This window comes from Mucor velutinosus, assembly GCF_035048745.1.
Source record: "Mucor velutinosus strain NIH1002 chromosome Unknown tig00001545, whole genome shotgun sequence".
Taxonomy (NCBI): Eukaryota; Fungi; Mucoromycota; class Mucoromycetes; order Mucorales; family Mucoraceae; genus Mucor; species Mucor velutinosus.
In genome coordinates this window covers 201,354-226,363 of record NW_027041925.1, presented here as the reverse complement: position 1 = coordinate 226,363, position 25,010 = coordinate 201,354, and the positions used below count along the sequence as shown (strand labels likewise).

General features: G+C 42.1%; 9 protein-coding genes across 9 annotated transcripts; 4 read left to right on the top strand and 5 right to left on the bottom strand.

Moving 5' to 3' along the window:
- Positions 1-364: 364 nt before the first annotated feature.
- On the bottom strand, positions 365-2,300 carry ATC70_006231 (uncharacterized protein; the record flags this gene model as incomplete). The annotated part of the gene is made up of 7 exons (XM_064825510.1): positions 365-428; positions 481-752; positions 808-1,233; positions 1,289-1,362; positions 1,419-1,600; positions 1,657-1,742; positions 1,806-2,300. The coding sequence occupies 7 exons, from the start codon at positions 2,298-2,300 to the stop codon at positions 365-367; spliced, it is 1,599 nt and encodes a 532-aa protein (XP_064676728.1).
- Positions 2,301-2,425: 125 nt separating this feature from the next.
- ATC70_006230 (uncharacterized protein) lies at positions 2,426-4,322 on the bottom strand (the record flags this gene model as incomplete). The annotated part of the gene is made up of 10 exons (XM_064825509.1): positions 2,426-2,454; positions 2,512-2,733; positions 2,790-3,133; positions 3,189-3,384; positions 3,442-3,515; positions 3,569-3,675; positions 3,730-3,887; positions 3,941-4,032; positions 4,094-4,238; positions 4,301-4,322. 10 exons carry the CDS (start codon positions 4,320-4,322, stop codon positions 2,426-2,428), a joined length of 1,389 nt encoding a protein of 462 aa, XP_064676727.1.
- A 587-nt stretch (positions 4,323-4,909) lies between these two features.
- On the top strand, positions 4,910-6,163 carry ATC70_006229 (uncharacterized protein; the record flags this gene model as incomplete). Its single annotated transcript, XM_064825508.1, has 1 exon — positions 4,910-6,163. The coding sequence occupies one exon, from the start codon at positions 4,910-4,912 to the stop codon at positions 6,161-6,163; it is 1,254 nt and encodes a 417-aa protein (XP_064676726.1).
- Positions 6,164-6,331: 168 nt separating this feature from the next.
- ATC70_006228 (uncharacterized protein) lies at positions 6,332-7,811 on the top strand (the record flags this gene model as incomplete). The annotated part of the gene is made up of 5 exons (XM_064825507.1): positions 6,332-6,695; positions 6,843-7,006; positions 7,073-7,267; positions 7,328-7,639; positions 7,722-7,811. 5 exons carry the CDS (start codon positions 6,332-6,334, stop codon positions 7,809-7,811), a joined length of 1,125 nt encoding a protein of 374 aa, XP_064676725.1.
- Positions 7,812-8,444: 633 nt separating this feature from the next.
- Positions 8,445-10,186, top strand: ATC70_006227 (uncharacterized protein; the record flags this gene model as incomplete). The annotated part of the gene is made up of 2 exons (XM_064825506.1): positions 8,445-9,450; positions 9,507-10,186. The coding sequence occupies 2 exons, from the start codon at positions 8,445-8,447 to the stop codon at positions 10,184-10,186; spliced, it is 1,686 nt and encodes a 561-aa protein (XP_064676724.1).
- A 1,330-nt stretch (positions 10,187-11,516) lies between these two features.
- On the bottom strand, positions 11,517-15,085 carry ATC70_006226 (uncharacterized protein; the record flags this gene model as incomplete). Its single annotated transcript, XM_064825505.1, has 10 exons — positions 11,517-12,004; positions 12,061-12,192; positions 12,243-13,082; positions 13,151-13,282; positions 13,345-13,931; positions 13,990-14,011; positions 14,068-14,081; positions 14,152-14,214; positions 14,286-14,892; positions 14,944-15,085. 10 exons carry the CDS (start codon positions 15,083-15,085, stop codon positions 11,517-11,519), a joined length of 3,027 nt encoding a protein of 1,008 aa, XP_064676723.1.
- A 641-nt stretch (positions 15,086-15,726) lies between these two features.
- Positions 15,727-16,861, top strand: CNH1_2 (Na+/H+ antiporter; the record flags this gene model as incomplete). The annotated part of the gene is made up of 3 exons (XM_064825504.1): positions 15,727-15,898; positions 15,947-16,052; positions 16,111-16,861. 3 exons carry the CDS (start codon positions 15,727-15,729, stop codon positions 16,859-16,861), a joined length of 1,029 nt encoding a protein of 342 aa, XP_064676722.1.
- Positions 16,862-16,868: 7 nt separating this feature from the next.
- ATC70_006224 (uncharacterized protein) lies at positions 16,869-20,296 on the bottom strand (the record flags this gene model as incomplete). Its single annotated transcript, XM_064825503.1, has 14 exons — positions 16,869-16,960; positions 17,023-17,147; positions 17,204-17,286; positions 17,345-17,435; positions 17,492-17,622; positions 17,680-18,131; positions 18,192-18,348; positions 18,404-18,596; positions 18,652-18,709; positions 18,762-18,819; positions 18,883-19,155; positions 19,206-19,518; positions 19,577-20,063; positions 20,134-20,296. The coding sequence occupies 14 exons, from the start codon at positions 20,294-20,296 to the stop codon at positions 16,869-16,871; spliced, it is 2,676 nt and encodes an 891-aa protein (XP_064676721.1).
- A 370-nt stretch (positions 20,297-20,666) lies between these two features.
- Positions 20,667-22,597, bottom strand: ERF2_2 (Eukaryotic peptide chain release factor GTP-binding subunit; the record flags this gene model as incomplete). Its single annotated transcript, XM_064825502.1, has 2 exons — positions 20,667-22,162; positions 22,222-22,597. 2 exons carry the CDS (start codon positions 22,595-22,597, stop codon positions 20,667-20,669), a joined length of 1,872 nt encoding a protein of 623 aa, XP_064676720.1.
- Between the last annotated feature and the right edge of the window lie 2,413 nt (positions 22,598-25,010).

Genomic DNA, 25,010 nt, shown 5'->3' with positions numbered 1-25,010 from the left:
AGTAATTAAAAAAGTGCTTCAAGCTCGTCTTAATCTTTTGGTACTATCATCTTGAGCTGATTCAGTATCTTTTCTGAGACAGTTTCTCTATTCTAAGATGTGCTGCGCACATAAAATAAGCCATGTAATGTGTTCAATTCTGGTATTTGATATGAAAACGATGGCGATGCACTCCAGCACAAGCTTTGTTTGTTGATAGATAGTAATAATAAAAGGAATACTAATCTCTCAAGTTGATATTTGCGGGATAGCTTTAGGGTTGTGTTGCTAAATTACCACTAATAAGCGTAGACAGTAGGAGAGGGAGAGGGTATTTATTACAAGAGATGAGTATATGTACATGATGAATTGATGTTGCCATCGTCTAATTTGTGATTTGAATGTCTTCCTCAGCCAGCTCATGCTCCTTCCATTTGAGTCTCATGCCACTATGCCGAAATATTAGAAAGGGACAATGGAATCAATTACGCATGCTTTTACCTGTCATTCCAATATACAATATCACTTTGCCAATTCTTTTGATCCAATTCAGCAACAAATTTTGGATAGTTTTCCTTGGTCCAGGCCAACGAATCTTCTAATGTACAAATGTATCCATTCCAATCTGCTTCTTTAGTGATGTTTGCTTTACTGAGACTATCGTGGAACTTGAGTGAATGCAGAATGGATCGTATCACATCATTGGATCCTGCGTCTTGATGGAACATGACCCACATTGTGTTGTTGTGAAAGTTTAACAGATAATTTTCGTGCTAATTGTCCTCATGTCAGATACACCATTCCTGCAATAATGTGCACACGACGTACCTTCAACACTTGAACGACACCCTCGACTTCTCCTGCAACGCCGTACGCTTGCTCAGCGCTTGGGCCCAGCTTGAGATTCACTGCGATACTACCCTTTTTGTTTTTGCCATAGGTTGGTTTGATCCATTCACCAAAGCCAATCTCACGATCCTTCAGTTTATCGTATTCCACCACAGCTCCGGAATCAATGAATTCTCGACTGAGCAGTGTCAACTTTGCTTGGTTCAAAATCTCGAACTTTGCAGCATGAAGCATCTTTGTGGTAGACCAAATGTTGATAGGTGACAGCACAGCAAATACACCAAACAAAAACATGGGAGAATGTGATACTGAGATGAGACCCACACCAGTCAACATGCCCATCAAATGCGCTGTTGACATCTGGGCATCATCCTTGGCTACGATATCACCAATATTACCGTTAGGCTATTCAATGCAGATGAGTACAGCTGATCCACACTCGTTCTCCTCTATAGCCTACCGAAAAGTGCTTTGTAAATGTCATGTGTGATGCAATCCAGATACTCTCGTGAATCAGTTCAAACATATTTCCAGCTATATTATACACTGTCAGTTTCCGAAATCATACTGTCATACCATAACCCACTTACCTGCTGCTAATGGTAAGAAGAGCTTGGGGGTCACTACTGATGTACACAGTTGCAAAAACGACCCCACAGTAGAGAAAATCTCACAAACAAACTTCCACGTCTTTGGATGTGAATCAAAAGAGCTAGCATATCTCTTGATAAAGAACAATTTACCAATTTCGCCTATGCCATCCTTCAACACCCTAATTCCTAGCGTCAATACATGGCAACGTATGGGTTTGTGGTATTGTGGTTTTACCATTGAATTGCAACAGCACCTCCAGTGGCTTCCATTGTGCCCAGCCCCAATGAAGCCAGCATCGCTTGTGAGCACAGCACACCAATCTACCCATACGAAATCAGTCTGTGCGCACAGAATCCACACTTTTTTTATATATGTCATCCTACCGCAGATCCAACATATGTCTCCAAAAACAACCAAGCATGGAACTTTTTGTAGCAATCATGCACTGATTCGGGATATCCCACTGGCAAGAACATTTCTCTCATGTTTTGTTTCATTGAATTGAACGCACTAAAGCCGCTGTTGTTCTGCCTGAGCTGATACCATTCTCGTTTCGTCTTATTCGTATCTTCTGCGGGCTGGATCCATTCCCAAGACATGGGCGAAGTAGTGACAGGTGCAGCAATGCGTCCCTTGGATGCAGTCGCTGACTTGGTTTTGCCAATCGTCTGCAAGCTAGTGTAGATACGCTTTCTGCCGTAGACAAGCTCTGTCAAGATGGGTTCAGGCTTGGTCTGTGAATTGGACGTAAATTGCTCAATGTTGCTTTGAAACCTTTTTTGAAATTGATTTGGCTTATAGTGCTGGGTGTGGTGGGCCAATCTGGTGTGACATTTTGGCAAATGAGACTTTGGTATATAAACAAGACACTTGAGCATGCTGCCTTATCGAGCTCGTTGGATTGAAAATTAGTGTAGTGAAAGAGGGGACCCTTGTGACAAAAAGATTTTAGATGTTTAAATGATTTATTGTAATTAAAACACAGTGCTTGGTTAAAGCAGCTTTAAAACTCCATGGATTGTTCGGCTTCATCTGTCAAGAACATGAGTATCATCATTTGATATGATAACAGCAGTAGCAGCAGCTTACCTCGTTTGCTTCTAGTGACATCCAGTATCATGCCGTTCACAAATTTCTCAAAGTGCTCAATGTAGGGCTTCAGTGATGTCTTTTTGTAATCTGCAAGTCGAGTATTTTCGGGATGATCCTTGTTGTATTCCTCCAATTCTTGATTCAGGGTGGCTAGATTAGGCACTGCCAAGGGATTGAAATTCTCGCATTCGTCTACTTTGATGGGTACACACACTCTCACTGTATATGACGAGTCAGCCCTATCAACTCACTTGCAAAAGCTCACTAAAACCTACATGTCTTTGGATGCACACAGAAGGGGCTCTTCAGTAAATGGTTAATGGCAGTGGTGACCTTGATATCGAGTCGAGGATAGCAATACTGGAATTTGATATCTCTAGCAACCTCATCCTTGAACTTTTTCTTCTTTTCCGCCTTGCTGATCTCCTTTTCCAAGATGTCCCATTTCTCTGCTGCTGGTTTATTGGGATGGCTGGTCCATTGCGATTCGACCTTTTCTCTAACTTCAGCATCAGGGATGATGGCCAGTACTTTGTTCCACGTTTCTGTCTTGTCTAAAACACCCATCTTTGATAGGACCAATGAGTTGAAGTGTGTATCCACAATGTTGAAAGAGCGTCTATCAAAGATGTATAAGCATCGTGCACAACAGACTTCAGTAGGGAGCAACTTACTTGAGAGAAGGATGCAGGATAGAGGGCAACTTGACTTTACGTTCTACTTGAGCACCACCCCTGATGATATCCAAAAAACTCACAATTGCTTTTCTGCTGTCATTATCTAATTTACGTGCACTTTCATCACACACCCAGCAATGGACACCACGACGACCAGAGTATACCCACATAATTTGTTCGAATCCAAAGTCGTCTGCGCTCACCATTAGCGAAAACAGCATCAAATCATGCATATTTACAAAGCACTCACCTCTGAGAGATGCATCAATGACCTTGATAGCAACCGTCATAAACTCCCAGCACAGCAGACACACATCGCCGCCACTAGAACTCATGTCAGCATGCGCCCATCTCTCATCCGTTTCTGTGTCTCTTACCTGCAACAAGTACGAACTTCATCATAGTCTGTCATATCAATATCAAAGACGAGTTCCTTTTCCAATGGCCTGAATGCTTTCTCGCTCACCGTCTTCTTGTCGTTGGGCTATCCATCCGAGGTGAGTGTGTTGTTGATGTGAGCAATGTGTGGATGACTTACTCTCACTGCGTAAATAGCACCAATATCAATCTTGACAGGTTGAATTCTCTCAATTTCCTTCTTCAATTCATCGGCATCACGGAATGATTTGAAACGGATGTAGATATCATTTAGCAAGGTGAAACTGAATTCTCGATGTGTAAAGCTCCTTGTCGGTGCTACGAATGCCACATTTAGCCAGATATCTGATCAAGCATATGTCACAACTTACTTGTGTCGTAGTTTAGCCAGCTAAAGTATGTTTTGAAGGGAAACAGTCTGTTATAGAACATTCTGTACAAGAAGATTGGGTCATTGGCATAGCTAAGGCGAGCAGTTGTGTCAGTAAAGCAGCGAACTATCTGATGCTTGTGTATGGCATTACTTTTCATGATTCATTCTGTGCTGTACTGTGCTGTCTTGATCGATATTGACTCTGGAAAAGTTGTTGTCGACATGGTTCATGTCGTCGTCGTCGTCGTCGGTAAAGAAGTTCTCGGACATCTCAATGTCTTTCAGTTCATTCTGAGCTACATTGACATTGCATCAGATGGTCGTTCAACGTTACGGCTCAAACTGTAAAGATATATACCTTGTTCCTGGAGATCAGTCATTATTTTGTTGGATACATAAAGTGTAATTCAAAAGACGTGTTTTTGGAACTGGGATTTCTAAAAAATTTGAAAGCTTTGCGCGTTTCAGCCATTCACGCTGCGACCACCACCTGTCACTTTTTACGGCTCCATGATTTGGCGCACTGTGCCTTGGGGAGAAGAATGTCTGGCTCATCTAGTAGGGCGTGATTGAGATGTACAGCTCCTCAAGGGACATATCTACTGCTTGCTTGATACGATTGAATAATTTAGCTGGGCGATTGTATCGCTTCTTGATGACATTGACTTGTAGGCATTGGGATTCAGACACATACAGGAGGCAGCTGGCTCAATCGACACGGGAGAGCAATAGTTGCAGTCATAAGCTCTTTATGATTAGCGTCTTTCTACCGGATGCCTATCTTGCATATACAACTAAAGGATGCTCTCCGTGCAAAGATGCCAATCTTCATGTCTCAAGACTGGCTTTCAGCTGTCTGTATCACCACCTCATTTTGTTTGTCACATCGATGGCAAGTTTAAGTAGCAGGCCATCTGCCCCTTTATTTTGTCAATCAACTTTTCCTCTCTTCATTTGTTGTAGAAACATGAACTTTGGCTTGGAAAGAATACACAGTCTGTTGGAGGCTTTGAATAGACCCGATGAACGCACTCAAATCGTACATGTAGCCGGAACAAATGGCAAAGGATCTGTGTGTGCTTACATCTCCAGTGTCCTTAGAACGTGTGGATATACAGTAGGCCGCTTCAATTCGCCTCATCTGATTGAACCCCGCGACAGCATCAACGTCAATGGACAGGCCATCAGTCAATCGCTCTACGATGAGGCATTTGCGCATGTTCATCAGCTCAACACAAACGGCGCTATTGGTGCGTCCTCATTTGAGTGCTTGGTGGGCGCAGCTTTTTACGTATTTGACAGGGCTAAACTCGATTTTGTTGTGCTCGAAGTTGGATTGGGAGGATTGCTCGATGCCACTAACGCCATTCGACATCCTGCAATGACAGTGATTACTGCGATTGGTTTAGATCATGCCCACATATTAGGTCATACGATTGAAGAAATTGCTAGTGCAAAAGCAGGCATCATGAAACCGGGATGTCCAGTCGTGATAGCGCCACAAGATTCAAGCAGTGTCTTGGACACATTGACGCATCATGCCGATAGAACCGGTTCTCCTTACACACTGGTACAACCATCTGAGTTTATCCAAGCCAACATCTGTCAACTCGATTTCGATCAAGTCCACTATACATATCCCATTCGGCTGATGGGAGACTATCAGCGTATGAATTCAGCAACAGCAGTAACTGCATTAGACTGGATGTATCGCTTGAAACTGATTGAAATGACACCTGAGCAATTGGCTACCGGCATGCAAGAGACGCGTTGGCCAGGCAGGTTGGATTGGGTGAATGACTCGACTCTTTTAGACAACTATGGTTTAAAGGAAATCTTGGTGGATGGGGCACATAACCCACCTGCAACTATTGCACTGCGACAATACATTGATAGCCTTGATAAAAAACGAGTGGTGTGGATAATCGGATCAACGGCTGGCAAAGACCTGCATGGCATGATGAAGAAACTGATTCGCAAAGAGGATGTTGTGTATGCAGTGACATTTAGCCAGCCTGCTGGGATGCCCTGGATCAAGAGCAGCTTGCCTAGCGACATTGCAAAAGAAGCCCATGGGGCTCAATCAGTGGAATGCTGCACTGGATTGGATGAGGCACTCGCCAAGGCTGGAAGCATATGTACAGAGAGTGATGTTGCTGTCTTGTGTGGCTCTCTTTACTTGGTTGCAGATCTCTATCGTAAACTATCTTCTCCTGAATAAACAGTATAGTTATTACTAAATAAGGGTTTGGCTAGGTATAATTTCAGAGGTGTATATTTTTTTTTTTCTTTTGTTTTTTTTCTGTACTCCATTTTTCTTTCGCTTTTTTTTTTTTTTTTTTTTTTTTTTTTTCTTCATTTCTTGTAATTTCATCATCATATCATTTCTATGCTAAACCGCTCTCATCATGCATTTGTCTCTATATACGCCAAACAATTTGCTCGTCCAATACTAGCTACCTGTGCAATACACACTTGTGCTGCCAAGAGATCTATTGCAGCAATTTCACCGCAAGAAAAACCTCGCACAAACCTCAATGTCATTGATTTCTTCCATCCTTCATTGTCGTCCACCTTGTTTCACTACACACTCAATCTGGGCGTATCTGGCTATCCAAAAGCTGGGAAGCCTGTGGAGCAGCTGGATGATTTAAACATCTATTCAAGCGTTCAAGTGGGCGATGATGCTTATTTCAAACGTCAGGATGCGTTGGGTGTGGCAGACGGTGTTGGCGGCTGGCGATCGCATAAAGGTAAGTTGATCAAGGCTTCATGCGGGTGTGTAATAGCGTATAATTGACCATGGCCCACCTCTTTATTCTTTTCCTCCTCATCCCCAAATCATCATCACCCCTTGCTTTATATATATATATATATATATATATATATATTATATTTAGGTGCCAACCCTGCTTTATATTCACGTAAATTGATGCATTACGCTCAAGTGGAGCTGGATCGTATCAAAACAAATGTAAGACCTCAGCAACTACAAGCCAAACCAGATCCAGTGCAAGTGTTGGAGAGCGCTTATCATATGACGACGTTAGATGCACAAAACGAGGTATAAGCTGGAAAACAGACGGGATTATGTTGGGAAAATGGGTATTCATCTCTGTCCATCACTTAGGGTATAGTTGGGTCGACCACTGCCTGTATTGTTATTTTATGTCAAGACGAGCTTCGCATCGCCAACTTGGGGGATTGTGGCGTGTCAGTAATTCGACGGAACGACTACATATTTCGATCTGAGGAGCAGCAACATTCATTCAACTTTCCTTATCAACTAGGCACAGCTTCCTTTGATTCCCCGAATGATGCACAGGTAAAATGTAAATTTTCTCTTTTACAATGAAATCATTTGATATTCACCTATAGGAAAAAGCAATTTACAGTCAAGGTTGAGGAGGGTGATATTGTGATTCTTGGATCTGACGGATTGTTTGATAATCTATATGACGACGAGATTTTGGAAGAGGTGCAAAATTGCATTGATCAGCAGACAACGACCGACAACAACAACACAGATGGGGAGGACAATGTTGAAAAAGAAGATCAAAACTCGATGCTACACCGCATTGCACCTCAAACGATATCAGATGCGTTGGCTTGGCGAGCCAAGATTGTGAGTGAAGACCCAGATAATCCTAGTTCCCCATTCCAAGTGAGAGCCATGCATGAAGGTCTCTATTACCAGGTACCAACTTGTAGTGAGCAGCACATGTGCTGTGTGTGGTTAGGGATTTCTCTGTTTTGCTAATCCGATTTGTTTGTTGTAGGGCGGAAAAGCAGATGATATTAGTGTTATTGTAGCAATAGTGAAAAAAGATGAACAACCACCTGAGCCATCGCCACCACCATTACCTTAAAGCACAGATACACACACATTGTCAGCATTTATCCTGATTTGCATATTCATATTCACACCATATCGACTACAACAACTACAACAGCAACGAAGCCAACTATTATCACTACTACATACTTTTATATCCCTTCCTGCTACCCTTTTATTTATTGTATATACTCTGCTTCCAATATCAATATACCAATTTTATAAACTCTAGCTAGTTTACAAATAGCTCTACTCATGAGTTAGAATTGGATCGATCAGATATTAAATGGCGTTCTAAGTGTTTAGTATTCTTGTTGATTAAGGCACACACTATTGTTGTCATGTAATATATCAATCAATACAAGGATTCTTTTATTTATTGTAATCAAGGGCATAAAAAGGCCCATCATTTACATGGCACGCATTATGCTAACAACTAGTTGCTTTTCCATATACAGTAGTCGCTCTATATAAGGCTACTTTTTTGGCGAGGTTTTTTTAGCCTTATTGCCCGCATAGCCTTAACTGGCGCGCGTGACTTCTGTCAAAAAAGTCGTGCGCGTAGAATCTATTACTATAATAGTTGATCAAATAAATCAACTTGATACCTCCCCAGTAACATTCATTTATCTGTTTATTTTACTTCTATTGAACGTAATATCCTATCATGTGCCTTAATCAAAGATCAAGAGATCGCCTCACAATCGAGCAAAAGTATCGCATTATTATGCACAACATGCACTTTCCTAATCTGACGCAAATGCAACTCGGTCAATGGGCTCAAAAGGAATTCAACCTTCATCACTCAGTCAAGCAAAAAACTGTATCGAACGTCTTGAATTCACAGGACAAGGTGATCAAAGCTTACGAAGGAGGAAATTTGAAGGGAAAAAGCAGCAGAGCCTTGACGATGCCACAATTGGACAATGACATTTTGGAGTACATTCAAGCCATGAATGCAAAATCTCTTCCTGTCAATCGTGGAACTATTGCAGCTTTTGCAAAAGTAGTCGCACACAGAAAGTACCGCATGCATGAATTGCCAAAGAATAAGCAAATCCATTTCTCAGATGGATGGCTAACCGATGTTTTCAAGAGAATTGGTGTCAAGTCAAGACATTTATATGGTGAAAAAAGCTCAGTCGACTTAACATCATCTAAGATTGTCGAAGAACTCAGAAAGATTGAAGAATTGTTGGAGCCATATGATCCCAAAGATATTCTCAACTTTGATGAAACTGGCTTATACTACGAGCAACAACCAACTCGCACCATTTGTCAGGAACCTTTAGGTGGTTCAAGGAAAAGCAAGAACCGATTCACAGTTGGACTAATCACCAACTATGATGGATCCTATAAAGGGCACCCCATTGTAATTGGGAAACGAAAGACACCAAAGGCAGCAAACAAAAAACCTGCTTTGTACAGAAGAACCACCAACATCGGGCAATCCCATTACGTGGAGTACCATTCATCTCCCAATGCATGGATGAACACCGACATCTTTAGGAAGTACGTAAAACGTTTGAATGCGTCTTTCGTTTACGCCGGAAGAAAAGTTGCTCTCTTGGTTGACAATGCTTCAGTGCATAAATTGAAAGAAGAATTCAGCAATATTAAGTTGATTTTCCTTCCAGCAAACACAACAAGCAAGTTGCAGCCTTTGGATGCCGGTAAATCAACAAATTTCATTGATATACGTACTCATCTCTAATCACACACTCGATAGGAATCATTGCGAACTTCAAGGCTCAGTTTCGTTGGCACCAATACTACAGGGCAGTGAACAAGTATCTTGCTGGGGTAAGCCTTGATCTTACCGAGGAATACAGAATGGATGAGGTGGATGCTCTGTATTTTCTTGCTGATTCTTGGATCAAAGTTAAGCCTCAAACAATCCAAAATTGCTGGGATCATACGAAGATCCTTGATTTTAAGTTTGCTCAGAGACAGAGAGTCGACTCGGAGGATGTACTCCCATCTTTCGAGCTACCTTTAGACGATGATCTAGTCAGCCAGTTGAACGAAATCATCCCTGAACTTCCTGGAAACAGAAGTAATGATGGGGTTCAATTGGTAACTGAAGTAAACGACTTGGATCTAAATGCAGATGAGTCTGATGCAATCGTTTTTAATCCCGTGATTGTTGAATTTGAGGATGGCGATGATGTTACCCATGGATCACAAGAGCTTGAGGTAGAGGAAGAACCAGTAGAGATTTACGATGTTGATACGAAGGAGATAAGAGAGAAGTTGAAGCATGCGTATGAAACTATCTTGTACCATACCATCCCAATGGATGAAAAAGAAAAGTCTATGCTGAAAACTATCCGTAGGAATCTGAACGATATCAGATCGGAGGAAGTAGCAGAGAAAAATCAAACAGATTTACGTGATTATTTTGTTTAAATGTGTTATTTTTCAATAAAAGCTATATATTTTTTATTATCTGATTGGCCTTAAATTCAATCTCAGCGATCACCACTATGAAATAAGGCTAAAATTTTTAGAATCTGTAGCCTTATATAAAATTAGGCTATTAAGGCTAAATAGCTGGTAAAAAAAAAAACCTGAAAAATTTCAGCCTTATTCCCCGCATAGCCTTATATAGGACGGCCTTATATAGAGCGACTACTGTATAGCAGTAAATATTGCAATAAATGAATCAATGAAGGTCAAGATTGATACTAGAGTAGGCTTGTTCACTTCTTTTACTCTTGCAGGACCCGGGAGAGCACGCCGTTTTGCATTACGAGCCACTAGGAGGGCAGGTTCGATGCAGGACGTTCTAAATGCCTAGCTCTATAGAGTGGCACCCTCGGCTCTTTTGGTTCTCGCATCAATGAAGGACATAGCAAAGGGTAATAACTGGTGTGAATTGCATATTCAGTGAATCATCACCTTGGTAGCAGTTTCACGAGCAATTCCCTTGAAGCGTAGCAAATGGGCGAGAACGTTTGGCAACAAAGCGACTCGGTCCAGATGTTTGAGCAGCTCAACCTTGGAGAGACTTGCCATTCTTTAGAGACTGGCAGAGGAGAGATTCATAACGTATGCCTGCAGTCAGTAATTAAATTATATCAGAATTACGTTTTCATGTGGAGTGTAACTTTTCATCTATCCATTTTCAAACGAGGTTCCGAACCAAGGACTGAAGACAAGAATGGTATTAGACACCAATGTACGAAGCTCTCTTCGAATGAGTAGCAGGTATGTTAGGAATGGCGATAGGCTGATAAATCCGTTTTGCTCAACTGCTGATAATTGTTGTTGATCATAGTCGTTCAACTTTGCCCAACTCGTTGACAGCACTTGATTCATGGGCTGTGATTGTCATGCTGATAGTATCCTGCATGCTCTGAGGTGTAGTTATCATTGGCAATAACGTCCACATCCCTCTTGTCAAAGACAGATACATTGCTTGAGCTTCCAGTAGCTTGTATGATAGACAGGCAATGTTTTTGGTCCATCCTACAGATAAGCTAGATGTTCAGCTGCTGCCAAGGAAAACAAGTGGAAATACATAGGCTCACCTGTGCAGTCGAGTTCATTCTTACACCAGCACCACTCTCTTATGTGCGAGACACGTCTTATGAGTAGGTGCTCGATCAAGAAGTACAATCGTGAAAGCGAAAGAAAGAGAAAGAAGTTTAAATTAGTTTGGCCTCGATTTTATCAATAATGTCATGTTACTAAAAAAAATGAATTAATTGATATTCTATTCTGCTTTTATGATTCATTAATGCAAATGGAATGCGTATCGTGTCATGGTATCCAATCTTTCAGATGAAAAATACAATGTTAAAAGAATAAACTGATTTGCCATGGCTGGATCGTCTTTTCGCATTCGATCAAACGACTCACGCGTCAGTTTCCAATAAACAGAGTCTGTATCTGCCACCAAGGAGCGAGAGCGCACAGAACTACCGCTAAAGATGCCCATTTCACCGACCACTGTACCAGGTAGAATGGTTTCTACGGTAACTTGTTCCTTCAAGACGTACATCAAACTTCTCAATGAGCCTTGCTCCAGTACCAACAAGTAGTCGCATGGATCTCCTTCACGGTATAAAGGGTTGCCCTTGTCACATGTGCCTCTTTCAAAGTACTTGCTCAATTTGTGAAAGAATTCCAGTGGTGTTTCACCATTGTTGATTTCTCCAAATGCTTGCACAAGAATGAGTGTAGGTTGTGTCGTGTTTTTGTGAATTGCAGGGCTGTGAGTTTCTGTATCAATTAGGTTTAATATCATCTGTCATGTATTATGCGTATTGACTATTTACCACTAAAGACATGATGGATGGCGTTGGATATGATATCATGACGAGGAGATCCAGCTGAGGCTAATCGATCTGAAAGGCTGTATGGCTTTGTGGTGGTGCTGGTGACAGGCACAGTAACTGCAGGTGTGGTAACTACAAACAGATGAGTATTGGCACGACAAATTATCATGTAAATCACCTACTTTGGAGATGCTTGGGCTTCTTTTCGAAATAAGTCGTCAACAAGACATTCTCGCACCATTCTATGGCATCATTGATATGTTCAAAGCACTTCAAATCACCTTCATCTTGTTCTTGAGACTGTTTCACCCAAATGCCAGCCTTCATCAATGCCTTTTCTTCATCAGATCGACGAGCCACATTGCATACAATCATATACACTTGGCGAGCACGCAATAAACGACGAATACGTACAAAGGCTTCAGCAGCACTAAAGTCGAGACCTTGTACCAGCTGAAGATCCAAGATCAGGAACCTAATTGGGTGCAAATCCCAGGCATGTTCGTCCAACATGTCACGAATGGCACGTTCCACTTGATCAATGGTGCCAAAGAAGAGATAGCCTTGAAGTTTGACGATTTGAATCTGGCCACCCACCTGTTTGAGAAAGCGTTCTTGGCGGTATAAGCGACGTACGGTGGATCGCATGTATTGGCCAGTATAAGTAGCGCGAATAGCTTCACTGCGACGCGCATTTTGCACGACAAAGAAGACACACGCCATGATGATACCCACCAAAATGCCTTCCACGAAGCCCAATGTTGCCATGCACGCAATGATGACACAAATAGTAATGTATTCAAGGTAGTGGACAGAGTTCCAAGTATCCACAAGCGCTTCTTTAAGTAGATCCAGGCCGAGATGGAAGATTAGACTGCCAACGACCATCACAGGAATATATCCAACAATCCATGGACCCACCATCCAGAGAATGGCTGTGGCACCAGCCAGCATCAATCCTGCAACTCTACTGTCACCACCGGAGCGAATGAAAAGCAGCGAATTTGTATACACAAGATAATCTAATTAAAAATATTATCAGTATCGCTATCTAAGATTATCGTCATAACGATAAAGATGTCTTCCTTACTTTGCACAGTGCCAAACAGGCCCGAGACAGCATTGGAAATACCATGCGCTACCAATTCACGATTGACATTGACATCGTCCTTGTTGGTGGATACGCCCAGTGCAGGCACATTGATAGGTACATGCAATACACCTGTAGAATATCAGTAAAAAAAAAGCGGCATTAGCCAAGAGAAAGCATTTGTATAACATTACCGAAAAAAGTTAGCGCCAACATTGCTGGGATCGTCTCTGCCACAGCACGCCAATCTACCTTGGTGAAATCATAGTACGTGTAAAAGTGCCAAAAGGGAAGGTTGCTCTCGACCAAGGGGAAGATCCAGCCAGCATGGCGAACATCATTGACATCCAAACCACAGACAAAGACAATTAGATAAAAGGCCAGTGGCAGTGCCATGAAGAAGACGGGAACGACTAATGGGGATGTGATACGATATTGTATTAATCTCAACAAGATGGCGACGGCCAACGCCGAGAACCAGAGACTAAAGACATGTGAATCCAAAAAGATCTTTTTGAACATGGGGATCGTATACACCAAGTTTTCATCCAGTCGACCTGCTACTTCGATACCTGTTGCTACCAAAAACCAGCCCACACCGCCAATGGTGCCTACCAAAATGTGTCGAGGAAAGAAGCCGATCAGCGAGCCCAGCTTCAATGCACCTAATAAAAAGAAGGCGAGGCCCGTCATGATGCTGCTGAGCGCAAATGCCACCATGGTCGAGGGTATAACAACGTCAGGATTGTCCTGTCCAGCCACAGATACGATTTTCTCTGCCCTAGTGATAGACATGTGTGAGGAAAACAAGAACAAAAGAGGTTGATAAATGGGCTTACATGATGTGTAAAAAGGGGACCACTATATACGCTCGAGATTAGCATCCGTCGTATCAATCAGAATTTGCCTTCCATTACCTTCAATCATCATACTGATAACATTGTCCAACAACAAACATGAGGTGAGTCTCCCTGCCATCTATACGCGGTATGATCTTTTACCTTCCATTGCCACCATCAAACACACTTCCACCGCAGGAGTACACCAGCTGAGAGATGATACAACTAGTGGGATCAGATCATTACTACACACTGTCGGACCTTTTCTTTTTCTGTACACATTGCAGACAACAAACCTGACAAAAAACATGGAAATGCCATCTGGACCAAATGAAGCGAAAATGGGATTATTCAGGGGAAATGTAATCATACCATAAGAGATGGCGTCCAATAAATTTAACAGTAATCCTAGAATGACTGCAGGTATATAACTGATGGGCTGTGTGAAACAATTCATCCAGATTTCAGGATTCGTCAACTGTTTCCAAGTAGGACGAAATTCCTTGGTGTGTTGGTGGTGTGATGCATAGTGATAAGAGTGCTGCTCATCTTGTTGTTCTTGTTGTGCCGTGGTTGTAGGTGGTATAACACGGACAGCTTCAGGATCCATATTAGGAAAGCTGTCATGGCTATGCGTTGATAGGTAGCTCTTTGATTTTCTGTGCGAGTGTTTCAGTAAGGGCTTTTGTTCGTTTTCGTCCTTTTTCAGCAGCTTGGATAGTATCGAGTGTGAGCTGGGCTGCACAGGCGAGATCGGGCTGGTCAAGGCGTCATTGGAGAGCGACGGCGATGTGCCATGGCTGGGAGGCGAGCTCACTGGACTTGATTCTTGCATGTATCGATCGCCCAGTGCCAGCGAGTGAGCACGGATAGACTCCATAGAAGCAGAGTACGTGGCGTGCTCTGAGATCAAGGTCAATAATGGTACATAAGTTCCACCTAGACACTGCTTACCTCCTGGCTCAATGGCCAAATGAGAAGAGTAGTACGAACGTGATGGGATTTCCTCATCCACCATGGCATTGGGCATGGATCCGCCATGGATGTCTCTGGGAGAAGAACCTTGACTCATTGCAGTCGAATTACGGCGGCTCATGAGCGTAATAAAAATAAACCGAGAAATCAGAAAAAGAAACGAAAGAAGAAGAGAAGAGGAAGGAAGAAAAAATCAAAAAGAGGAAGGTATTTATTTGACTTTCCGTTGTTGCACCTTTACACAGGGAATCATGATGATTTCAATGCCAGGTGCAAGATAGAACATCTTGCCATTTTTGTTGATTTGGTCGTGCACACAGGTTCAAAGGGGCGACTCAATTTGGGTGGAGTGATAAGATAGCAGCCATGTAAAGCGAGGAATGTGTGCCTGCAGCAGTAGCCAAGTGACAGTAGCAGTAATGGTATTCAATGCCAGTGTGCATCGAGATTTGCCTGCTGGATGCTCTGATTTGGGTTTGTTCCGACTGTCTGTGCGTGTCGTCTGCTTTTCTCCATGCACTCATCCCAAATGCCATTGATAGAGATTACGCTACTACTGTTTTTCGTATCCACATGATCTGTATGGCCGCTTTGCACAGCAAATCCACTCGACATTTCATGTAGACATCAGGTTTGCTGTGAGCCACTACAGTCACATGGGGTTATAAATATCGCAGTAAATGAATCAATGAAAACCCCCTATTTCTTTCACTTACATTACAAAAAAAAAAAAAAAAGTCTGTGTTTTCTGTGATCTCGCTTATGAACAACGACCCTGTAAAGGAGTATAAGGCGTTGGTGAGAAAGCCAAGACATGACGAAGCTCTACAACTGCTGAAACGTTTAGCATCGCAAGTGAAACCGGTGTTGCTGAAGCATAATTGGACTATCAAGAATTTGGTCGAGTTCTTTCCCACTAATCCCAACTTGCTAGGTATGTAATGCATGGATGGATTTAGCCATGTGCTAATAGGCATTCAAGGGATGAATACCAATAGAGGATGGAAGGTCAATTTGAGATTGAGACCGCATTACGATGAAACGCAGTTTTTGGAGTATGAAGACATTCTAGGCACACTGTTGCATGAGTAAGTTGCGTTTTGGGTCAATGTATGAGGATGGTATGATTGAATGTTTGTTTGATAGAATGGCACACATTGTGAGAGGACCCCATGATGAACATTTCTACAAATTGTTGGATGAGCTGAAGCAAGAAACAGAGCTGTTGATGGCATCTGGTTACAGAGGCGACGGATTTTTCTCAGATGGACATCTGTTGGGATTCCAATCTGTGCCCAGATACATGAGTAGTGGAATAGCAGCAAAAGCAGCGGAAAAGCGATTGCAGACGTCCAAAATCATGCTGCCAACTGGAGGCATTCGATTAGGCGGCGGATCAAGCACCATTAAGCACATGACACCTGCCCAAGCAGCAGCACGAGCAGCACAAAAACGACAATTAGATAAGGTTTGGTGTGGAGGTAGTGTGGTAGAACAAGACAGCAGCAGTGAGGGCGATGCATCGTCGGCACCTGTAACTCCACCTGCTGTACCCTCCTCGCCTTCCGATAATGTAACACGCAAAAGAAAGCTCAGTTCCAATATACCCGCCGAGATGGATACACGATCGAAAAAGCAGAGTCTTGAAACGAGTGTGATTGATCTAACAACAACAACAACAACAATAGAGAAAGACGGATGGGCTTGTACTACTTGCACTTTTATCAATGGCCCCATTACACTGGCTTGTCAAATCTGTTTCACGGAACGGCCTCATGATGATGATGCTACTGTTGTTGACGTTTCAGATGACTTTTGGTCCTGCCCTCAATGTACATTAAAGAATGAAAAGAAATGGACAGCATGTGTAGCTTGTCAGTTTGTTCAATTACGATAAACATTTATTAAAGGAACATTTGCACTGTCATTGGTTTTCGAACAGCATTGGAAAAGCCTTCGTGGTATCTATAGAATACGCTTGATTTTGGTGTATCCACTAGTAGCAAAAGTGAATATTTGTGATCTTATGATCTGTTTTCATCTTGTGTACTCCTTTACCTTCCATTTTGAGATTTTTTAAGGGTTGACCTGTTTCTGCTCTAGGCACAATAACACGGCCAAAGAAATCAAGTGCAACTTGCTTTTCTGCAGAAATTTTCTGTTTGATCTTCTCGGGTGTAAGCCTGGTATAGAAGCCATGCTTAGTATGCATGAAGCGTGTCTAAAGCAGTGGACTTACATGGTCTCTGGTTTTTTCTTGTTGTTTCCCTGATTTCGTGCCTGAGATGCTTGTTCTCTTCGTCTCAAGATTTCAGTTTCAATCTATGCAATACATATGAGCCTTCATTTTGCACTGTCGTACATTTGTGCTTTTCCATACCTCATGTGCAATCATTTGTCGAACAGCATACTGCTTTGGTAAGATTGATTTAGGTGAGGACAGTGTGTAGTTTAGCAGTTGCTCAACAGGTCTACCATAGTAACAACATTAGTTTTTACCACCAGCACTGGCAAGCATTGGACTTACGGTTCCAACTTGAACACATATTGGCCTTCTTCGTTCTTTTCGTGCACAAAAGATAGCCCAAATTCAATCATGATATGCACCAGTCTGTCTAATTTGATCTTTTCTGCAGGCTTGACCAACTGCTGGTTCATCTAATAATTGCCTCAGAGTAAATATACAAACCCATTCTCCTGCAGTAGCCTACTTACCGGCTTCAATTCAGGCGAAATAACATGCATCAACAAGGGCACCAATTCATTTGCAATCATGTCTCGGTTCAGGAATCGTCTCTTTTGAGGATGAATACCCGCCATAAACACCTCAATCAAGTTTTCGTACGATTTCTTGGTAGAATACACTTCATAATCTACTCTGGGGTATTCAACGCGGTGTTCCTGAACAGCAGCACCAGCGAAATAGCGGTGGAAATTGACAATAGGGTAAGGCAAATACTTGTACATGTCGTATTCATGTCTTTCATTCGTTCTGTAGTTGAGTTGGTCGTAAAAATGAAGCCATTCTCCAATAAAGCAAAACTTTTCCAGGGCAACATCGTGGAATCGCATCAAGGGGTACGCTTCAAAACAGCCTTGCATGATTCTCTCTATTTCACCATTGGACATGATGGCAGTTGTCAATCTGTTTAGATACCTGTTATTGTCTATGATGTATAGGTGAGTCGACAAGGGGGCATGTGTTTTGCGTGTGCTGCTATGCTTACCGAAATCATCCTTATTAATCGAGTTCTTGAGTCTGGCATTGGGTGCTGCAAACAGATCCTCCCACACAGAAAACACAGATTGGCCCATATCTTTCTTACCAAGACCAGCCTCTTTCAGCATATCTCGCGTGAGAACATTGCTCTTGCCTCTGACAAACTGTGAGCGTGTTTCTATTAGCAGTATATCACGTACATGTGGCACCTATCATTACCTGTAACGTGTTTAGACAACTTCTCAAATCACCATCTGTTGTCTCTGATAACAAACTGAGTGTCCTCAAATCGCTCTCCAGTCCTTCATTATCGCAAATGTTCTGTAAGCGCTTTGCTAAAGACATCATTGGCACTTTTCTGAATTGAACTTGCTGAGCAACCATACGAAGAGGGCGAAGTACGGGTGCATATCTAGCGTGTCGTGTCAGCCATCCATTCTGATTATACACATGAACCACACACGTACGCATCGTTACAAATACAAATAATAGGCCGAAGCAGAGGTTTTGGCCCCTTGTGTTTGCCTATAAAGATGATATTAGCTCGGCTCTCTAGTGGCGTGTCTTATCTGCCTACCCTTTTTCTCGTTGGTGAGTTCAGCAGTGGCAATCTGAACTAATTGCTTGATAAAACTCTACACAAAATACATACCGTGAGTCCAATCAGCACATCCAACATGACCCTATACGCAGCATACATCTTGACCGCCACCACTACTGGCACCATCAATCTCATCAATAATCAACAAATTGGGCTTGGATGACATGGACATTTCTCGTTTTTCTTCCTTTACATTCACATTTCTTATGATGGCTTGGTGCTCCAACGACGCCTTGATCTTTGATTTAACCACTTCACCCGTACGATCGTCACTGGCATTGACTTCAATGATATTGTAGCCTGCTTGTTTGGCAATGACATGCGCCAAGGTTGTTTTGCCAAATCCAGGAGGACCTGACAAGAGTAGGATCTGTTGATGTGATGAGAGAAAAGGTCGTGTTGCTAGCGTATGTATCGTACCTTCTTTTCAGGTCTGAGTAACGGATCGTTGGTTTCCTTGACATCCTTCTTGAAGGCAGCAAACTTGGGCTCTACACCAAATGTGCTCTTGTAGTGTCTCAGCTGCTTATCACGCTGTGATTCCTTTTGAACAGATTTCTTGAACACGCAATAATCCCATTGTTTGACCCATCGCAGCACATCTCGATTGACACGCTGATCTCCCATCAAATCCATATACGAGGTGGGGCGATACTTGTCCACCCACAATTGACCTGAATCGTCTTTTGGCTGTACCTTTTTCTTTTTTCTGCTTCTCGCATCCTCAATTTCCCTATGACATACATCAGTATAACAAGATAAAGCCGCTTTGAATCCTCATAAGGACTTACTTTTCAATCCTCTTTAATTCCTCCTGGTTGCTCTTTTCGATTTCTTTTCTCAACTGCCACAGAGGTTTCGACAGCAATGATCTGCGGTTTTTCTTAATGGCAATGTCATTCAATGTCTTTTGTCTACGCTTCAGCTCTGTTGGAGTCTTTTTCTTGAAAAAAAGCGATGTGCCTGTGGTTGGACATGTGGCCGAGATGAAAGCTCCTGTTTGAGGCACTTCCTTATAATCCACAAAGGTATCCACCGCCGCCTCCTCATCTGCCATGTCGTCAGGGGTAATGGGTGGCATTGCTGGTTCAGTCAAGTCGATATCAATTTCCTGGTTATCAGTAATGCCCATGAAATCCATAGCAGCTGTTACTGATCTCTCTCGAGGAGAAGCAGGACACACGGGGATATCGAATAAGCCCTGTTCAAATGCATTGCTGTCAAATCCTTCATCCTCCATGCTCTCAGTGAATGGATCATTTGCCAAAACATTGCTTGCTTTATTAAGCATGACAGGCAAGTGGTCGTCAGTAGGGTAATGTGTTGGTTACCACAAGCTTGAGCTTACCTGCTTTTAGGTTGCTAGTGGATCTCTGATTTAGGTACTCGTCTAAACCAAGTACATTATTCTCTTTATTCTTGTCGTTTTCGATACTCGCTTCAATCAAATAGTCCAAATCGTCTTCGTCTTCGTCAAAGAAATCGATGGGGCGCTCTCTTTTTGTAGCCATTTTGTGTAGAGAGAGAAAGGTAGAAACAGGAAAAAACACGATGTGCGTGCAGAAATTATCAGATAAAGGAACGCGCGACCGAAAATGTGAAGGCTTTTCCCCGGAGATGCAAATGGATCGCCTCGAATACGCCGTATACAATAGCCTTCAATGCTATTGACACTCGTAGGCACTCTGGCAAGCACGACTGTACGGTACAGAGCCATTGTGGGTGCAAATACATAGGGGAGCTCTTTGGGACACGTAACTATGTTACGCGCATTCACACAATGTAACTGATACTGAACACGCATGCTTCTTTATTTAACCTTACTTGTCGTACTATAAGTTGTTGCGCATTCTACGTCTCATTGGTTGTAACCCTCTTGTTTTATGTAATTTGGTGAATTTTACTCAAGTGAGCCTTGAAGTTTCCGCTGGAGGAATAATGCCTTTCGCACTGTGCACAATAGAAATTGGGATCGTTCTTGTCAATTGTGGCCCTTGGATTACTTATTGTGCTTCTTAGCTGCATTATTCGATGACATTTTCTCAAATGGGTAAAGAATTGCCTCTGATTCTTCAAGTTCTTGTTGCATTTCGCACAGTAATGATTGGGATCGTATATATCGATTTCTGCGTTGGGATATACATTAACCTTGGTCGCCGGGGTGAGCTTCATGCGATGTGTTACTCTACAATGCTGTCGATATTTAAAGTGATCGCCGTAGTATGTTTGACAAACTCTGCAATACCAGTTGGGATCAAGAGGGTCGGGGGATCGGTTGGGGTCATATGCTGAGGCTCTTGTGAGTACTATTTGATGAATGTAACGAAGATGAACACGATAATTTGCCTTGGAGCAAAAACTCTTTTGGCAGACACGGCAATAGTTGTTGGGATCGTCAAGATCAGGTTTCAATCCTCCTTTTTCTTGAGCCTGCTGTTCTCCAATGGCATGCATGGCGAGTAAATGATATGCGAAATACGACCTGTCTTGGAACGTTTTATCGCAAACGCTGCAGTGATAATAAGGATCGTTGATATCTGGCATTGCCATGCGTGCTTGAGATACTTCCGAGTCACAGTCTATTTTATGAACGATAAACAGGTGCTCATGCATCCTATCCTTGTTATAAAACGTTCTAGTACATAGGTCACATTGGTGGTTAGGATTTGGCGCTTTCACAGTCATATCAGAAATGGCCATACGCATGCCATGTACTTTGTAGCAATGCGTTCTGTGCTTTTTCTCAGTTTCGTGGGTGATGTCGCATACGTTGCAGTGGAAATTGGGATCGTGCAAGTCAGGCAACTCCTTTGTTTGGATGATTTGCTTGTTTGGGCTCTTCATTTTGTGGACGTTTTTGCAATGACTTACGAAGCGCAATTTTGCCTTGTACTGGCGTTCGCAAGATGGGCAATAGTAATTTGGATCATTCCAGTCAGGCAGTATATCAGGGTGTATGATCGCAGTAACGCTACGTTTTGATGGCCGCATATCATGGACTCTCGAGAGATGAGCTTTGAACGAAGCAGGATTTTTGTACGTTGTTTTGCACGAACAGCAGTGCAAGTTGGGATCGTTGGGATTGGGAGACAAGGGCAAGCATCTATCTTTCTTCTTTTTCTTGGCTATGTGATGCACTTTTGCGAGATGCTTTCGGTAATTGCCTTTGCAGGTATAGCTTTTTTCGCAGCTCTTGCAATAATTGTCTGGGTCATCGAAATCAGGCTCCAGATCCATGTGCTTGATTAATAGACGGCTGACTTTAATCTTATGAATCGTCCTGCGATGTTTCATCACTGATTGAAAATTGTAAAACACCTTTTTGCACAGGCGACATTGGTAGTAGTAGCACTTGTTGCTCATCCCTAAGGTATCAGCTATATCAAGGTATATTCAGTGCCTTGTGTTTTTAGATAATCATGTCAGTTATGTATACCTAAAGCCTCACTCTTCATTGAGTCTTCTTGCTTGATATCATCATCATCATCGTTATTGTCAGACTCTTCCACTGGAGTCATCATATCTATGTCTATTGCTCCAGTCAATTGCTGTTTACTCGTTTTGTCGTTCTCGGCTCCTTCGCGTTTGATATCAATTGGGTTGTTTTTCACCATGTAGCCTATGAGTGGACTACACGGAATATTTTGTTGTTGTTCTTGTTGCTGTTGAGATGGTGGTGGTGATAGTGGTGGTGGTGACAGTGGTGGTGGTGACAGTGGCGGTGGCTCTTTTACCTCAAATTTGATATTATCGCTCCATGGCATTTCTCCTTTGATGCTTTGGGCACTGCTGGCTTCATTATTCAATAACATGTTGAAAAAAAAAAAAAAAAAAAAAAAAAAAAAAAAAAAAAAAAAAAAAAAAAGGAGTCAGAACTGAAAACACGGTATAGTTTACTCTTTTATAATAAGCGCCACAGTCGTGTATCTGTCACAAAAAGGTAATGTTAGCCTGCTTGATTTAATTATTCAATTTTTTTTTTTTCAAAACTTACATGTATCTTATAGATGCAACAAACAATTGTAATGTCCACAGCAATTTTATTTGTTTAATCTGCTATTCTTGTATGAGCTGGCTAAGCGTTTGATAAGTTTTGTGGAGATTCACATGTGCGGTTGTCATTATTAACTGTTGAAAACAGCAAGCTGATGCTTCGCCCTTATGAGACAATGCCATAGCATGTTAAATGCGAACCAAATGAGTCGAGAACGGTACTTCAAATAAGGGGTTTGCTTCAGGGACGCAACGCCTATGAATCTTAAGATACTGCCACATCCATCTTTTAATCTCTACCTTGCTTGCATTTCTAAAATATAGATTCTTCGCAGAGTGCTTTCATCAATAGTTATGATGGTAGCAAAATTACAACAAAATACTGTTTTTTAGGCAAAAGCGAATTTGACAAAGTAGATAATCTAAAGTTTCTACAGGTCATTGATTTGACAGTTTGGTTCATGCATGCTAAATAGTACCCAAGTGACGATCAGGCACCAGAGGGATACAAGGTTCCTCGTTCGATTGAGGATGTTTCCTTCTTCTCATCAAACCCACCGCCACCAGCTGTTTCCTCATCACCACCAGCTTCCGCACCATTGTCACGACGTTTGACAACGATGGATGTCATTTTGGCGACGATTGATGGTGTCCGAGCTGAGAAGTCTGTGCAAGAGGACAAAGCAACGCTAGTAACGCTTGGCCAATGGGATACGATGCTATTTGTATGTTCTTAAAGCTTGGGTAATACTTACTATATAATACGAGTGTCTCTACGCTTTGGATGACTTTCTACGTTGGCTTTGCTTCGATGAAAACCAACCTACACGGTAGTAGCCCGTGCTACCAATTGCCCTTGCTCATTTTATCGAAAATAATGCTACTTTCATCTTAACTTTCCACTTACACATCAAAACCCTTCATGTTATCTGTGGGTCTGACTTTTATGCGACGCTCCACATCCGTATACACGTAAATACTTCATATACGGGCAAGTATTATACTGGTATTCCCCCCTTTCTAGTCAAGAATGTGCCTAATACAGCAAAATATGGGTGCATTTGATCTGCGTTTTCTCGCGTTCAAGACTGTTTTAGATTGTCAGAATAGCACCAAACAATTGCTCTCATCCGACAGTTACTTTTTGACACCTTTGCTCAACTTTTTGGGGACCAAAAAAAACATGACCGAAAATCGACCAAAAAGCGTGAGGTGTCCCTCATGGTTTTCATTGAGAATCAAACTATCACGTTTTTCGCCTTGAAAACGAAGACTTTTACTATGGTATACGAGCCTTTCAGCACTTCGGGTGGTTTCCTGACCTACGCTTCGCTTCGGTGGAAACCAACCTACGTTCAAACGGCTCGCGCTGCCGCGGGCCTTTGGCTAATATTCCAAAATTAATATAGCTAAAATGTTAGAAGAAGAACCCTGATTGTTGATTGATATATAATCACTAATCATATGAGTGTTTATGCTTCGGATGGTTCTCACCGAAGCGTAGCGAAGGTAGAGAACCAACCTGCGCAGCGGCAACTCGTACTATAGATTGCTCTTGCGTATTTTATCAAAATACTGCTACTTTCATTTTGACCTTCCACTTACACATAGTAACCCTTCATATTAACTGTGGATCTGATTCTTATGTGATGTTCTACATCCATATACACGTAGCTACTTCATATACGGGCAAGCAGCATACTGGTATTCCCACTTTTTAGTCCTTAGTGTCCCTAATACAGCAAAATATGAGTGCATTTGAGCTGCATTTTCTTGAATTCAAGGCCGCTTTAGATCGTCAGAATAGCCCCAAATGGTTGCTCTCATCTGGCAGTTACTTTCTGACACTTTTGCTCGACTTTTTGGGGACCAAAAAAACATGGTCAAAAATCGACCAAAAAGCATGAGGTATCCCTCATGGCTTTCATCGAAAATCAAACGATCGCATTTTTCATCTTGGTAATGAAGACTTTTACTATGGTATATCTTGAATCAAAATGTTTCTATCAATCCAAAGCAACCTCTGAAATCATTTTTGTGGGGCTTTAATATGTAAAATTTCGAAATTTTGGCCAGAAACCTCTTTTTATATTTTTACAAATCATTCAATAAGTGTATTCAAAACATCTATATAACTTGGTACCATTGGAAGCGCCTTGAAAAGTACTCCAGGAAAGTTTAAGGAAGCATGGGGTGATTATCATACTTCACTTAGTCGAATCTGCAAAAATA